The sequence below is a fragment of the Ambystoma mexicanum genome, chromosome 10 (genome assembly GCF_040938575.1).
Source record: "Ambystoma mexicanum isolate Mex_15411 chromosome 10, UKY_AmexF1_1, whole genome shotgun sequence".
NCBI lineage: Eukaryota > Metazoa > Chordata > Amphibia > Caudata > Ambystomatidae > Ambystoma > Ambystoma mexicanum.
The window spans coordinates 376,386,427-376,399,909 of NC_090932.1; the positions used below are offsets into that span (position 1 = coordinate 376,386,427).

The following is a 13,483-nucleotide window of genomic DNA, read 5'->3' on the forward strand; positions in this document are numbered from 1 at the left end:
AAACATCAGTGGCATTTACTTGCATTGAAATATAAGAACTGTTGGGATTAATCTGTGAATAAATAACTAGTGATTCTTGGAATGATGCGACAAGCCGCAGAAAGATTGCATTTGTTTTGCAGTTTTCAGGAAAAAACATTACCGCTTCCTCTAACTATTCACATAGTCTGGACAGGGCTGGGGCAATGGTGTTAGTTAGGGGTCTGGAACCTTTGGCTCTCCAGATATTTTGAACTACCATCAGCCCCAAAAAGCATAATCAATAGTGAGGGATCATGGGAGTCTTAGTCCAAAACACCTGGAGAGCTGCAGGTTGCTAACCCAGGTCAAGGAGTAAAGATGCCTGCTACTCTTCATGACTCACCTGATTGGCACCACCCTGGAGCCGGCTGACTCCAAGTATTTCACGTAGGAGGCAGGGATATACGCATTTCCAAAGGGTAACAGCAGTGGGTCACTAGTTTCAGGTGCCATGATTCCTTGATGAACAGAAGAACAGAGAGTAATATGGCACATGAGAAGAGTTGAGCCAAGCTGTTCACGTGAGCACTGCACCGTGAGTTCCTTAAGACGCATGTTCGATTTAGAGTGGGGCAAGTTTGTTTTAATTGCCACTTAATTCAAGGAATTTGCATGTTTTAAGTGCTTTCACTTTTCTCACCAGAAATTACAGGCATGGTTTACTGTAGGTTATTCGACTTTCAGCATTATCGTATATTCAACAGCATACAATAATATAAACGTTTTAAACTATACGGCTCCAAATTAAAAGAATTACAAACATCAATTAAAAGCTCTACTCAGGGCAATGCAAAGGGGCTTGTTGGTCGTTTTGCCCCGTTTTATTTCTTGCTGCTTAATTCTGGAGATGTGCATGTTTTAGGTGCTTCCAATTATATCACCAAAGTATTGGTTTTCAATAGTTCTGCTTTTGACATTATCATACAATAAAAAAAATGACATAATGCATGTGAATTACACTTTAAGGATAAACATTAAAAGAATCACACATACCAGTTACAAAATCAAATCAGTGGTATACAAAAGGACTAATAATACAATGATCAATTATGTAATACAAGTTTAATTGGTAAATAAAGCTAAACTGGCATTATCGGAGAAATTGCAAAAGGGATGACAAAGAAAGAAATTATATATCACATCATCGAACAGAATGCAGCATACACATAACAAGGGAGATAGGGCTGTGGTAGCATTATTTGCAAATCAAATATGTTTCCAGACCACCAATAAAACGCGGTGAATTTGCCAACAGAAACAATCGCATCTAGCGCTACTTTCTTTGAAAATCAACCATTGCTCTACATAAGTTATATGTGAGACAATACTTCAAATTTAGCTTATTAAAAAAAAGAATAAAGTTGTAGACAGATAAAGTGCAATTTGGTGCACCAGGGATTGAAATTGCTGGGAGCTATTTGGCTCCTGCAGTAGCCTAGAAGAACCTGATTAGTTGGACAGCATGTGTATCACAAGATGGATTTGACTCTCCTGAGGCCAGATTATCAAAGTTTTGCCCTTGTGAAAAAAAGTGAAGCATATGAAATTAGCACCATTTCTGCTGCTCAGATAATATGACAGGAGCAAACGGGTTTACCCACAACTTGTATTATCTCAAATTCTTTTCACCTGGGCAAAATGAAAGCAACCTTTTTTATTTACTATATTTGCTGTGTAACATGAACATAAATATAGTACATACATGTTGCTTTACACATAAATGCAAATTAACAAGGGGGGGTCCTGGGAGTCCCTCTGCCAGACATTAGTCTTGGTTACGAGAGCCTTACCCAGATTCTTTAGCTCACTATCTTTCACAGAGGAGAAATATCCAAAACATATCAGTCTTTGTCCTGCACCGAAATGATAGGCAATTTTCCTCTAAACAAGAGTACCAACAGCAACCCCAGACACGTGTTTCGGTCGGGTTGGACCTCATCAGTAGGGTGGAGCTGTGCCTCTCTAAGAATAGTGAGCAAGGGGTCCACGTCTGGAGTTCCCTAGTAACTTAGGGTGACCTAAAGTTACTTAAATTATGCAAATTAACAAGGGGGGTCCTGGGAGTCCCTCTGCCAGACATTAGTCCTGGTTATGAGAGCCTTAACCAGATTCTTTAGCTCATTATCTTTCACAGAAAACAATGTTTTTTTTTTGCCGTACCCCAAACATTTTTAGACGATCTAGATTGTGACAAAACCTGTATGCTCCATTTTGTATTTTCACAGCATTTGCTCAATTGTTTAGCTTTTTGTCATGGACTTGTAATTGGGAATATACAATAGGTCTTTTAAAGCATATTGAATTACAAAAATAATGGACACAATTTTACACTTTGCATCTTATGTGGTAGTTAGATTTGAGTCATGCTGTGTACTAGCTCTTCCTTGTCCAGATGTAGTTCCTGCTGAAATATTGAGGCCTGACACACAGCGTCTACTTTCAGATTCGGCTCATTATATATCTATTTTGATACCTGTTACTTTATAGTTATTTACGAGCTCTATAAACTACCGTTCCTTTAATAATCCATCTCTACATATGCAGATAAAGTAATTGGCTCTGGAACACACAGCTTGATTTAGTGAGGGTGCCACGACAGATTATTCAGGTTTCCAGGTTTTGCAGCAGGCACCGTAGCCAGAAGCCACCAGATTTCACAATCTCATTTTCTACCAATTAAGTACAGTGAGATAATGTGCCTCAAAATGTCCCTCGAGTGAGAGGGTATACTTAAGTTCATGATCATTTGTTCCTAGACTTCCTGCAGGTCTTCTTTTTTTAAAAAAAAAACTTTATTTAACGGTTGAGGTACTTGACATTGCAACAACAACATATAATGCATTTGTTTGAACACATCAACTTTCGGTATTAGGCACCTTACAGCATAAGCAATGTTTACAGAATTGATGAAGCCGTTGGCCCTGTCAGGCTGTCACTGTCCGAGTTCATTTCACTCAGATATATTCTAAACCGGGCCCGTATGTCTTTTGGTTTACTTGGATTCGGGATAGTCAGTATGTAATATTCTTCACACTCATTTTCATACATTAATTCCTTAAGAAAATGATTCACTCTCGGTGCCTGCGCGCTCTTCCATTTTTGCAGTATACACCGTTTCGCTACTGCGCATGTGACGTTAAAAAGTCTCCTTGTCACCTCTGAATGTTTACCAATGTCCCCAAACAGGTATTTTCGCGGTGTGAGGTCCGCCAGTATCTGTGTCACCTCCTCCAGGATGTTCGCCACCTCCCCCCAAAAAGCAAGCACATGAGGGCAATTCCAATACATATGCATCGAGTCAGCCCGGTCTGTTTCACACTTTGGACACATGCCAGTCCCATTGTTTGTAAACCTAGCCACCTTCAATGGAGTATAGTGTAGTTTATTGAACATTTTAAACTGAATTAACCGGAGGCCGGCATTCATGGACACTTTCTTGGTCATTTCGCAGTATCTTTCCCATTGTCTATCCGATATATCCTCACCCAGATCTGTTTCCCAGGAAGCCTTCATTACATTCAGTGTTGGGGAACCAGTCTGCACCGCAGCATATAGTCCCGAGATGCTAGTGCCCGCCCGGGTTGAAAGTGTCAGTAGACATGGGTGCGGTGGGGGTTCGTCTGGGAATGTTGGCCAACGGGCCTTAAAGGCCAGTCTCATTCTATAAAATTGGAGAATCATCAGCTGATCCCTCCCCATCCCTGTTTTGAAGTCCTCAAGTGTTATAAACTGCCCATTGGGAAATATTTCCTTGATTTTAAATTCTTCATCTGGGTCCCATTTGTTCTGTATGCCTGGGTCGTATGTGGGTGTTATGCCTGGGAAGTTCCAAAAGGGGCCTCAGCATAGTAAGGCGTCTTTACCCCAAGCCTTCGGAAGATTTTAAACCATGCCTGGGCCGTCATACTAACCGGGTCAAATGAGCATTCATCCCTGTGTTTAGTTTTAAAAATGACTGACCTAATGTCGGTCGGACGCGCTGCGTGTTTTTCAAGACGAATGTGGGGTGAAGTGTCGTTTTCATCGTACCAATGTTTGACAAACTGTGCTTGTGCAACCAGATAATAGAATTCAAAATCAGGAGCAGCTATGCCCCCTTTATTGTATGGTTCCACCATTTTTTCCCACTTCATTCTAGGTGCCCCACCACTCTAAACAAATTCCACCGCCAGGGACCTGAGAGTGTCAAAGAATCTCCTACCAGGCCAGATCGGGATGTTGGTAAATATATACAGCAGTTTAGGGAGGATGACCATTTTTAATATGGCTACCCGACCTATTAATGATATGGGGAGTTTGGCCCAGAAGCGGAGTTTAGTGGCAATAGTGGACAGCAGGGAATCATGGTTGTTCAAGAGTAGAGATGTCCTGTCTCCAGAAACTATAACCCCTAGGTATCTAATTTTGTCCGGGGACCACCTTAGGCCAAGTGAGTCGTTTGGGCAGTTGGTGGCGGGGGTAAGGGGGAAAATTTCAGACTTAGATCGATTGGTCTTGTATCCTGAGTATGATGCGAATTTGTGCATTTCGTCCATTAGCGGGCCCAAGTGTGTGTTCGGCTCCCTAATGTACAATAGGGTATCATCGGCATATAGTGATATCGATTGAGTGAGGCCCGCCATCCGTATACCTCTCTGTTCCTGATGTTCTCTTATCGCCGCTGCCGCTGGTTCCATAGTGAGAGCGAACAGTATGGGGGAGAATGGGCAGCCCTGTCTAGTGCCCCTCTTCAACTCAAACCAATCAGACATAGTGTGGTTAGTCAATACCCTGGCCCCCGGGTTAGTGTACATCACTTTGACATAGTTCAAGAAGCTGGGGCCCAGCCCGAATTTACCAAGCACCAGGAACAGGTAAGCCCATGATACAGAGTCAAACGCTTTTTCGGCATCTAGGGATACCGCTACCGCCTGGGCCTCCGGTTTGATTTGGGCCATTACGCCAAACAGCCTACGTAGATTGAGCGCTGTAGATCTAGTGGGAATAAACCCGCACTGATCCGGGTGCACTAGCACTGGCATGTGCGGCAGGAGTCTGTTAGCCAGGATCTTCGCAAATATCTTAGCGTCACAGTTAATAAGAGATAAGGGTCTATATGAGGACATCTCATTGGGGGGACGTCTGGGCTTAGGGAGCACTGTAATTATAGCCTCTCTCATGGATGGTGGCAGTGTTCCTACCTCTGTGGCCTCCTCCCACATGGACAACAATATCGGGGCCAATACTTCGCTTAGCTCTTTGTACAATTCGATTCCCAGACCGTCTGAGCCAGGCGCTTTTCCGTTGGCCAATGATTTAATTGCTTCCTTAATTTCCTCAATCGTAATGGGTTGGTCTAACTGTAGTTTATTCTCATCACCCAATTTTGGAAGCGTTATGCTGTCTAAGTAAAGTTGGGTATCCCTGGGGTTTTTTAAGTCATGATTAGCATAGAGCTCTTTATAGAAGAGGGCAAATTCCCCATTGATGTTTCCCTCATTTGTCTGTACTATGCCGTCGCTCCCTATTATGCTGGAGATCAGGGTGCGGCCCCTGTCAACTTTCAACAGGTTAGCCAGTGTGCGCCCCGCCTTGTTACCTTCGCCATATCGGCGTGCTCTGACCGGAGTGGCCATGTACATCAACTCCCTATTTGCTAGTTTATTAAATTCTTGTAGGTTTTTATTAATTTCTGCCAGGGCATTATCCTCATGTGAGGATGTGTATTGTTGCTCTAGGTCCCCCAGTCGCTTCTCAACCACCTCCAGCTCTTTCCTGACCGCTTTCAATAGCCCCGTAGACTTGGAGATCAGGATACCCCTCACCCACACTTTGAATGTTTCTCATAGCACTGAGGGGCTATCCACCGAACCCTTATTGGCCTCAAAAAAGAGTTCAACTTCGGCCTGTAGTTCCCCCAGGGTCCTTACAAATGTCGGAAGGCATTCTCCATCTCCTGACCAGAGGTTTAAGACTTTCCAATGTCATGTCTAACTCTATGGGAGAATGGTCGGACAGTGTGCGGGGAAATAATTCACTTCCATTAATTTGGTGTACTAGGGACGCGGACACCAGCCAATAGTCAATGCGGGACTCAGTGTCATGTACCGAGGAGTAAAAGGAGTACTGTCGTTTTAAGGGATGGAGTGTTCTCCAGGCGTCTACCAGCTGTAGCTGTACAATGATTTGATGCAGCGTGTTGGCTGCTTTCGAGAGATTCCTCTTCTTGCAGGTCTTCTAACAAAGGCTTTGAATGGCAGTAATCACAAAGGGAATGCCTCGCTTCATGATCATTTAGTTCCTAGGCCTCCTGCCAGGCCTTGTACCTAGCCCAAAGTTGGCTAAGGCTAATGTATTTTTCACGGGCCAATAGAGAATTCAAATAAAGGGAATGACATCACTACCGATCCAAGTTGATTCTGATCCAGAAACCTAAAACATAACAGCTCAAGAGATGGGCAGAGATGTTGGAAAGCTTACACTTCCCAGCTGATGTGCCCCTCAGGAAGATGTGATGACTCCTACGGACTCCTCACTAAAACTCTGCCTATAGTCTCCTCCCAGGTTGCCAGGGAATGGAAGAAACTTCCTTATCTGGACCCTGGTTGTGTTGTTCTGCGGGAGGATCACCTGGGTGGAGAAAGGACCTAGGGGAATGAGAGGAATATGTGGGGTAAGATGTGGTTTATGAGAACACAGAAACCAAAGCAGGCCTGAACTGGCCCAGGTCCTGCACCCCCACTTCTGCATGCCAGTGGGAGGCCGGATAACGCAATTTGTCGCTGAGTGGCGCAAGATCTCATCAGACAGATGGGTGCTCGATATTCTTCAACAGGGTCACTCTCTGGAATTCCAGGACAAATGCCCTCATATTCTGCTCATCCCACGACAAGAATAACATGTGGCACAGCTGCTAAAGGATGTTCAAGCCATGCTAAAGAAAGGGGCAATAAAGCCAGCCCCTCAGCGCCTCCAGGGCTCTGGAGTGTACTCCAGATTCTTTCTGGTAAGAAAGACATCAGAAGGGTGGTGACCCATTCTAGAAGCCTTAACAAATTCATCAAATCCCAAAGATTCAGGATGGTCACGTTGCAGCATGTGCTCGGCCAAATGGAGGAAGGAGGTTTCCTGGCGACCCTCGACTTAGAAGATGCAGACTTCCACATCCCCATTCATTGCAAACTCGGGAAGGTCCTGCGTTTTGTCATTCAGGGAAGACATTACCAGTTCAAAGCCCTGCCATTCAGCTTACAATCGGCCCTGAGTGTGTTCACCAAGTACCTGGCTCACCGTGAACTGCATACTGCTATTTTAAATAAGGTTTATTCTTTGATTCACATACCATAAGTATTGTGTTGGTTTTTATAATTGTGTTTATGATTTATAATAGTACTTAACTTTCTAAAGAATTCTCTTTACCTATGTATATATAAAATAAACCATTATTTTTACAATACATCAGTGTATAAGTGTTTATTTGCACCATATATATGCTAGAAGTTCTTTGTACCTCTCTACAGCCCACGCTCCCTCCTAAAATAAGCCTGGCTGCTCTGTCATTGCAACCATAAAATCAGGTGGTGCACGCTTATAATAAGGTATAGTTATATAAAGTCCCTTTGGGTGGGCTTTAGAGAAACTGTCCTAACAAGTGCCACAGCGTCTTCCTTATCAGCTCTCGCTTGCCAAGTCTGGCCTTGCCCATGCCTCTATCAGGGTGCAGCTGGCCGCCATATCCTGTTACACCGGGAATCCAGGCAAGCTCTCCCTGCTGTCACGCGGGCTTGTTAAGGAGTTCCTCAGGGGCCTCTTCAGAAGATTCCCTGCGGGGAAGGCTCCAGCCCCTGCATGGGAGCTCAATGTGGTACTGTTGAAACTGATGCAGCATCAGTTTGAACCTATGCATCGGCCTCCTTGAAGTTTCTTTCATGGAAGACTGCCTTCCTGGTCACAATCACCTCAGCCGGGCGTGTTGGGGAAATGCAGGTTCTCTCCTGTAAACCTCCATATTTGTCATTACATTCAGCTAAAGTGGTTTTGCAAACTCAGCCTTCTTTTATGCCAAAGGTCCAGTCGGACTTTCAACTAAACAAGCCTTTGGCCCTACCATTTTTCTTTGCAAACCCTTTTTCAACTGCTGAAAGATCTTTGCATTTGCTGGGCGTTGTGCGTACCTTGGATTTCTATGTTCCTCACACAAAGGACTTTTGAAAGACTTCTCAGATTTTTGTCAGTCTTGGACCTGTTGGTCATGGGAAGGCCCTATCTAAGCTTCCATCTGCAGGTGGCTCTCTGGCTGCATCACGCATTGCTATCGTCTGATCAACAGACCGCTACCAGGCTGGCCGGGAACCCATTCTGCAGAGCCATCTCAGCGACTACAGCAGTTCGATCTGGTATTCCCATGCGCGTAGGGAATGGGGACGAGAGGGGAAAAAAATACACCACCACAATTTTAAGCCATTTACCACCCCACCCCCACAATCTTTCCACAATCAGAAGCGACTGGAAAACAGGGGTTTTATTTTTCCAAGTGAAGCAGAGCAGTATTTTCTTGAATTGTGTATTTATTTTAATGTGCTTTCTTGTTCCCCTTCCATTGAAAGCTGTTCACCAGCTCAGGCTCAGAAAGACAAGTAACAAGGCCAGAGGGAGCAAGAAGGGAGATGTCCTCTTTGCACAACTGTTACAGATTTGTAACAGTTTTACCAGTAAACGGGGCTGATCTTTTGGTAACGTCATGACTCATGTCACGTAAGTGCTCAGACAGAGAGATCATATCAGACATACTGAGAACAGTAAAAGCAGATGGTCTCATCTCCTACACTCTTCCCCGAGTTATTTATTTTGTGCCAAGATGGGACTTCTAACGCACTGCCATCTGAAATTCTGCACTTGCTACTGCTGTCTGCTACAAGGAGGCTGATCTGCACTAGGCCTTTTCTGCTGCTCCAGTCAGTTTGGTAAAATGTTTATTTGCAGTTCTCCTTGCTAATGCACCTGAATGATTGGGGCTGATAGGCCTAGTTAGCTCTGCCGATTCAATAAATCTTGCTGGATGGGCAGGCTGACCTGCTAATCTATCACAGACTGTCTGAAGCTTTCCTTGCATGGAAGGGCCGCTGGGCTCTCACACTACATTAATGACTCAGATAGAAACAACGCAGCATACCTTACAATACTGCTCCTAAATGACCCTGCACATTGATGTCTAGCATTGCTTCCCTCAGATCCTTCCTTCCTGGACAGTGATGAGCCATTGTCATTTAAATATATAAAGTGAGCGCCATAGCATTTTCACTGTCAAGTTCCACCTCCTTCAGTCAGTGCAAGAGGAATCACTGCCCTGCCATTAATCACTGGCCAGCGGTGAACTTACAGAAGGCTGTCTGGCCACAGATACACTGCAGGGCAATCCTGGCATATCACCCTTGTTTTCTTGCTTCCCTAAAACGCACGCACTTTGAGTTATAACAACATTTCACAAGTCTCTGAAAGCCAAAAACAAGACGGGTACATTTTAGCAAGCATGCAAAGAGCAGTTTTCTCAATGACGTATTCAAGCGGCTAGCATGGTCCTAGCGGGTTTAGCATTCTTGCTGCATGTCCTGTCAGAAAGCAAATTGCAGTAAGGTGTCTGTTCATAAGTGACACTGTCGCATGTCATTCAGTTCAGCACTGCATTTAGTTATACATGTTGCTGGCTCTTAATAATAGCCCTTAAAAACTGATTTTCAGTTGGTAGTAAACATGCCACATGATCCAATTAGCAGCTTAAATGCTTTGAGTAAAAGTTCAACTCCAAATTGTAGCAATACTGTAATGGGAAATGTTGACTTGTCCTGATATTATCTTGACCATTCCCACATGGCAGAACCAGTACTACCTTCCTACACTGAGCTGAAGAAACATTGAGTTACATGTCCTCCCCTGTGCTTTACTTTTCATGACTATTCTTTATCACCATGATTACATTCTAAGCATTAAGTTACAGACCTGAGCGAAGCTATAAGTACACTGTCCGTAAAACCAAGGTACTCAGCATTTTTCTTCATTTGTGAAACGCTCTGACATTTCGCAACTAAAAAACAAAGGAACAGGAAACAGAGTCCGTTCTCCCTTTCCATGGCGGCCATTAAAAATAGTAAAAAAAGTAAACTAACAAAATGGAAGAGGAACAGGAGAACGAAGTACATGTAGTCCCTTCTCGCTTTCCATGGTTGTCATTAACATTAAAACAAGCATTGGGCTTTTGTTACCTGCCAAATGCCTAATACTTCTACACTAGCCAAAACTATTGGCGTTTGGCAATGTTTGTAACAAGACTCCATAGAAGGACACGCAGTGCTAATAAATTGAGTGGCTGAAGCAGACCTGGTTTTATTACACCAATAGTGGGTTTACAACTCCAAATTAAGCCATTAACGCTCACATGGCCGCTTTGAAAAAACACTGCCATGGTATGGCAGGATTAAAGCAAGCACAAAGACTTCCCACAAATAGGTTTTTTGGGCAGGGAAGGGTAGGAACTGGGTGGGAATGGCCATAGGGGTAAGCAGGCCCAGTCAGTGGGTGAGTAAATAAACAAACAACTAAAAACTGTGTGTCCCTCCTCATGTGGCATGTTTCACTATCTGTACTCTAAACAACCCCTATAGACTATGTGTCCCTCCTCATATGCCAATCCTCCCTATCTGTACTCCAATGCAATAGTTTCAGCTTAAAGGTAGCGCTTTCAGCACCACCTAATAGCCCAAACTTTTAATACTCTAGACACCACTGCGCGTCCATGTTCACGTTTTTCTCCATTCCTGCACATGCAGGCCACAATTTATTACGGAAATAAAACTAAAATTAACAAAAACCAAAAGGTAAAGTAAAGTACTGGGCAGGTGGCTGCTTGAGAGCATGGCCCTGTTAAAGTTGAGAGACCAACAGTGTAATATATTTGAAATTACTGTCACTAAATGAACGACGCGCATGTTTAATGTAAAACTTGTTTTTATTTGGAACTCGGGTGTGCACACCATGGTATAGCGCTAGCCAGCGAAGAGAGGCAAGAGTAACTCAACACTTAAATCACGGTAAAAAGCAAAACAAAAACTCTTTCGTGGTCACCACCCTTCTTGTCGCCCTTCCCTATTATGTTTGCTTGTGCCCCCCACCCTTCTCGCACACAGGTGGGGCCTGTTTTGCTTGATTCTTCTACCCTGCTCCCCCTCCCTCCCCTCCAGCCTACTGAATCTGTCCAAATACATTCTGGTTTCACCATCACCCTCTTGTGGCCAATGCTGGATTTGACTTTTATTGACTTCATTGATTCAAGGTGCGTCACCCTATCTCAACTCTCCTGCTGGACTTCCTTTGCATCTTGTATTCGTGGTGACCCTGAATCATGCTGTTCCCATCCTTATCTTGTATCCTGGCTTGCAACATTATGTGTTACTACTGACTTCTGCAATTGTATTTGCTCTCCCCTCTTGCTTTTCCACTCTTTTTGACGGCTTACTCTCTGTTCTCTCCTCCTCTCCCTTTCTCCCTTTTCCTATTTCCTATCTCCTCCCCTCCTCCCCTTACTTTCTTCTATACACTTACTCTATCAGAATTCTCCCTGGACCTAGTATGATAGTAACCTTGTCCGTCTCCTCTCCCCTCCTCTTACCTGTCCCCCCACCCCTCAAGCACTAGCTGAAATGTCGCCAGGCCTAGTACGATAGTCGCTTGTTTTGTTCCTCCCCTCTCTTACCTTTTGTTTTTCTCCGGCTCTACCAGAAATGTCGTCAGGCCTAGTACAATACTCTAAAGATATAGAAGGAAACCCAGTTGACACTGTGTAAGCACCTGCTAATAGTGTCAGTTCTATCTGTCCCGGGAGGGAGTAGATTTTAGGAATAAGAAAATAGAACTTAAAAAGGACAGGTCACTGGTGCAGCAATTTATAGCAAAAAATATCATTTGTAATTATTTGAGACATTCATAAAACAAGTATTAAATCATTAGACATAAATTCAAAACATCTGTCATCAAAAAGAATTGTTATGACATATAGCCATTCAGTGGCTAACCTTCAAAGTGGAGCATAGAAAAGTAGCAGGAAATGATAAATCATTACTTGCAGTAATTAGTAATTTTACAATTAATGTCCAGACATCGAATGTAAAATTACTAATTACTGCAACATAGACACTGAATGGCTATATGTACATAACAATTCAGGCCGAGTACGATAGTTAATGTCACATCCTTACTGTTCATGGCCTGTAAGAATGTAATTGTATTTTCCCTTCTTCCCTCCCTTGAAGGTCTGGCGCTATATAGATAAACTAAAATATCACATCATGTCCACAATATCACTGTTATCTCCACTGTCGCGTGTTGCCGCCGCCCCACCCCCATTGATCTCTTTATCCCGTATGTGTCAGGAGGATAGCTCAGGGGCACCGTACTCGCCTTCGAAGCAAGATGACATGGAGCACCACAGGTTCGATCTCCGGGTCCGGGTCCGTGCTTAGAAACCTCTGGGTATTAAGCGCTTTATAAATAACCTGTCATATCACATCTTATGTACATACTGCATAATGCAATAATTGGATGTATATTACTGTATAATTATCTTTATATACTGTCAGCATCTGACCATGTGTATGTTGCTGCACAGATCATAAAATGGCAGTGCCACGTCACTTGAAACGGTTCTGGGGAAAATTATGGATGCATTTTGGCTGATGACACTGTCGGTAATGCCCGTTTTAAAGTGTGTGCGCAGAACCGGGGTAGCAGGAGTGCAGAAGAAGGGATTAGCATGGTCATAGGCAGTCAATGGGTAAATAACCAAACAACACCTACAGCTTGTGTGTCCCTGCTCCCTATCTGCACTCTAATGCCATGTAGTTGCAGCTTACACATGTTGCAAGCGACATCTAACAGGCCAAACTAAAAAAGTGGGTCCATTTACGAATTGGGTGTATTTTTGTTTGTGCAACTATTGTCGAAATACACCAAAGTCTAGAGTGACCATAGTAGTGACCTACACGCCCAACGTAAAAAGACAATTGATTATTCACTGTTGAACAGGAATAGGTGATAAGATCCACAATGATTCTTCATAGTAGAGACACAAGAAGTACTATTGAAAAAGAACACATACTCTACTCACTTTAATATGTTTACTATATACTCTATTGCCCATGAAATGCATTGTATTTTATATTGTTGACATGTAATGTGTAAGTAAGTTCTTTTAACAAGGATGCTGTTGGCAGCTACTGGAATTTTATTGTTGGCATTGATTTTGCTAGTGAGCTACCGGGAACCTGCAGGGAAACACATTCTGTGTGTTGATAATAGTGAACAAAGCCTTATTCGCACTTGTTGTCTGCCGTGCTGTTACCTGGATCCACGTGAAGCGGTGAGCAGTGCTCTCTCTACAGCACTACCATGGGGCTGTCTCGGGGATATGATATGGCATTTATAACCCGCCTAT

At 43.6% G+C, this 13,483-nt stretch overlaps 1 protein-coding gene across 1 annotated transcript in view; it reads right to left on the reverse strand.

Annotated features, from left to right (window-relative positions):
- The window catches only part of LOC138491448 (gamma-glutamyl hydrolase-like), a 304,916-nt gene that overhangs the window by 236,436 nt on the left and 54,997 nt on the right, over positions 1–13,483 (reverse strand). Inside the window, exon 2 of the mRNA XM_069617967.1 lies at positions 365–479. Within this exon, the coding sequence (XP_069474068.1) occupies positions 365–479 (115 nt within the window). The remainder of the gene's footprint in view (positions 1–364; positions 480–13,483) is intronic.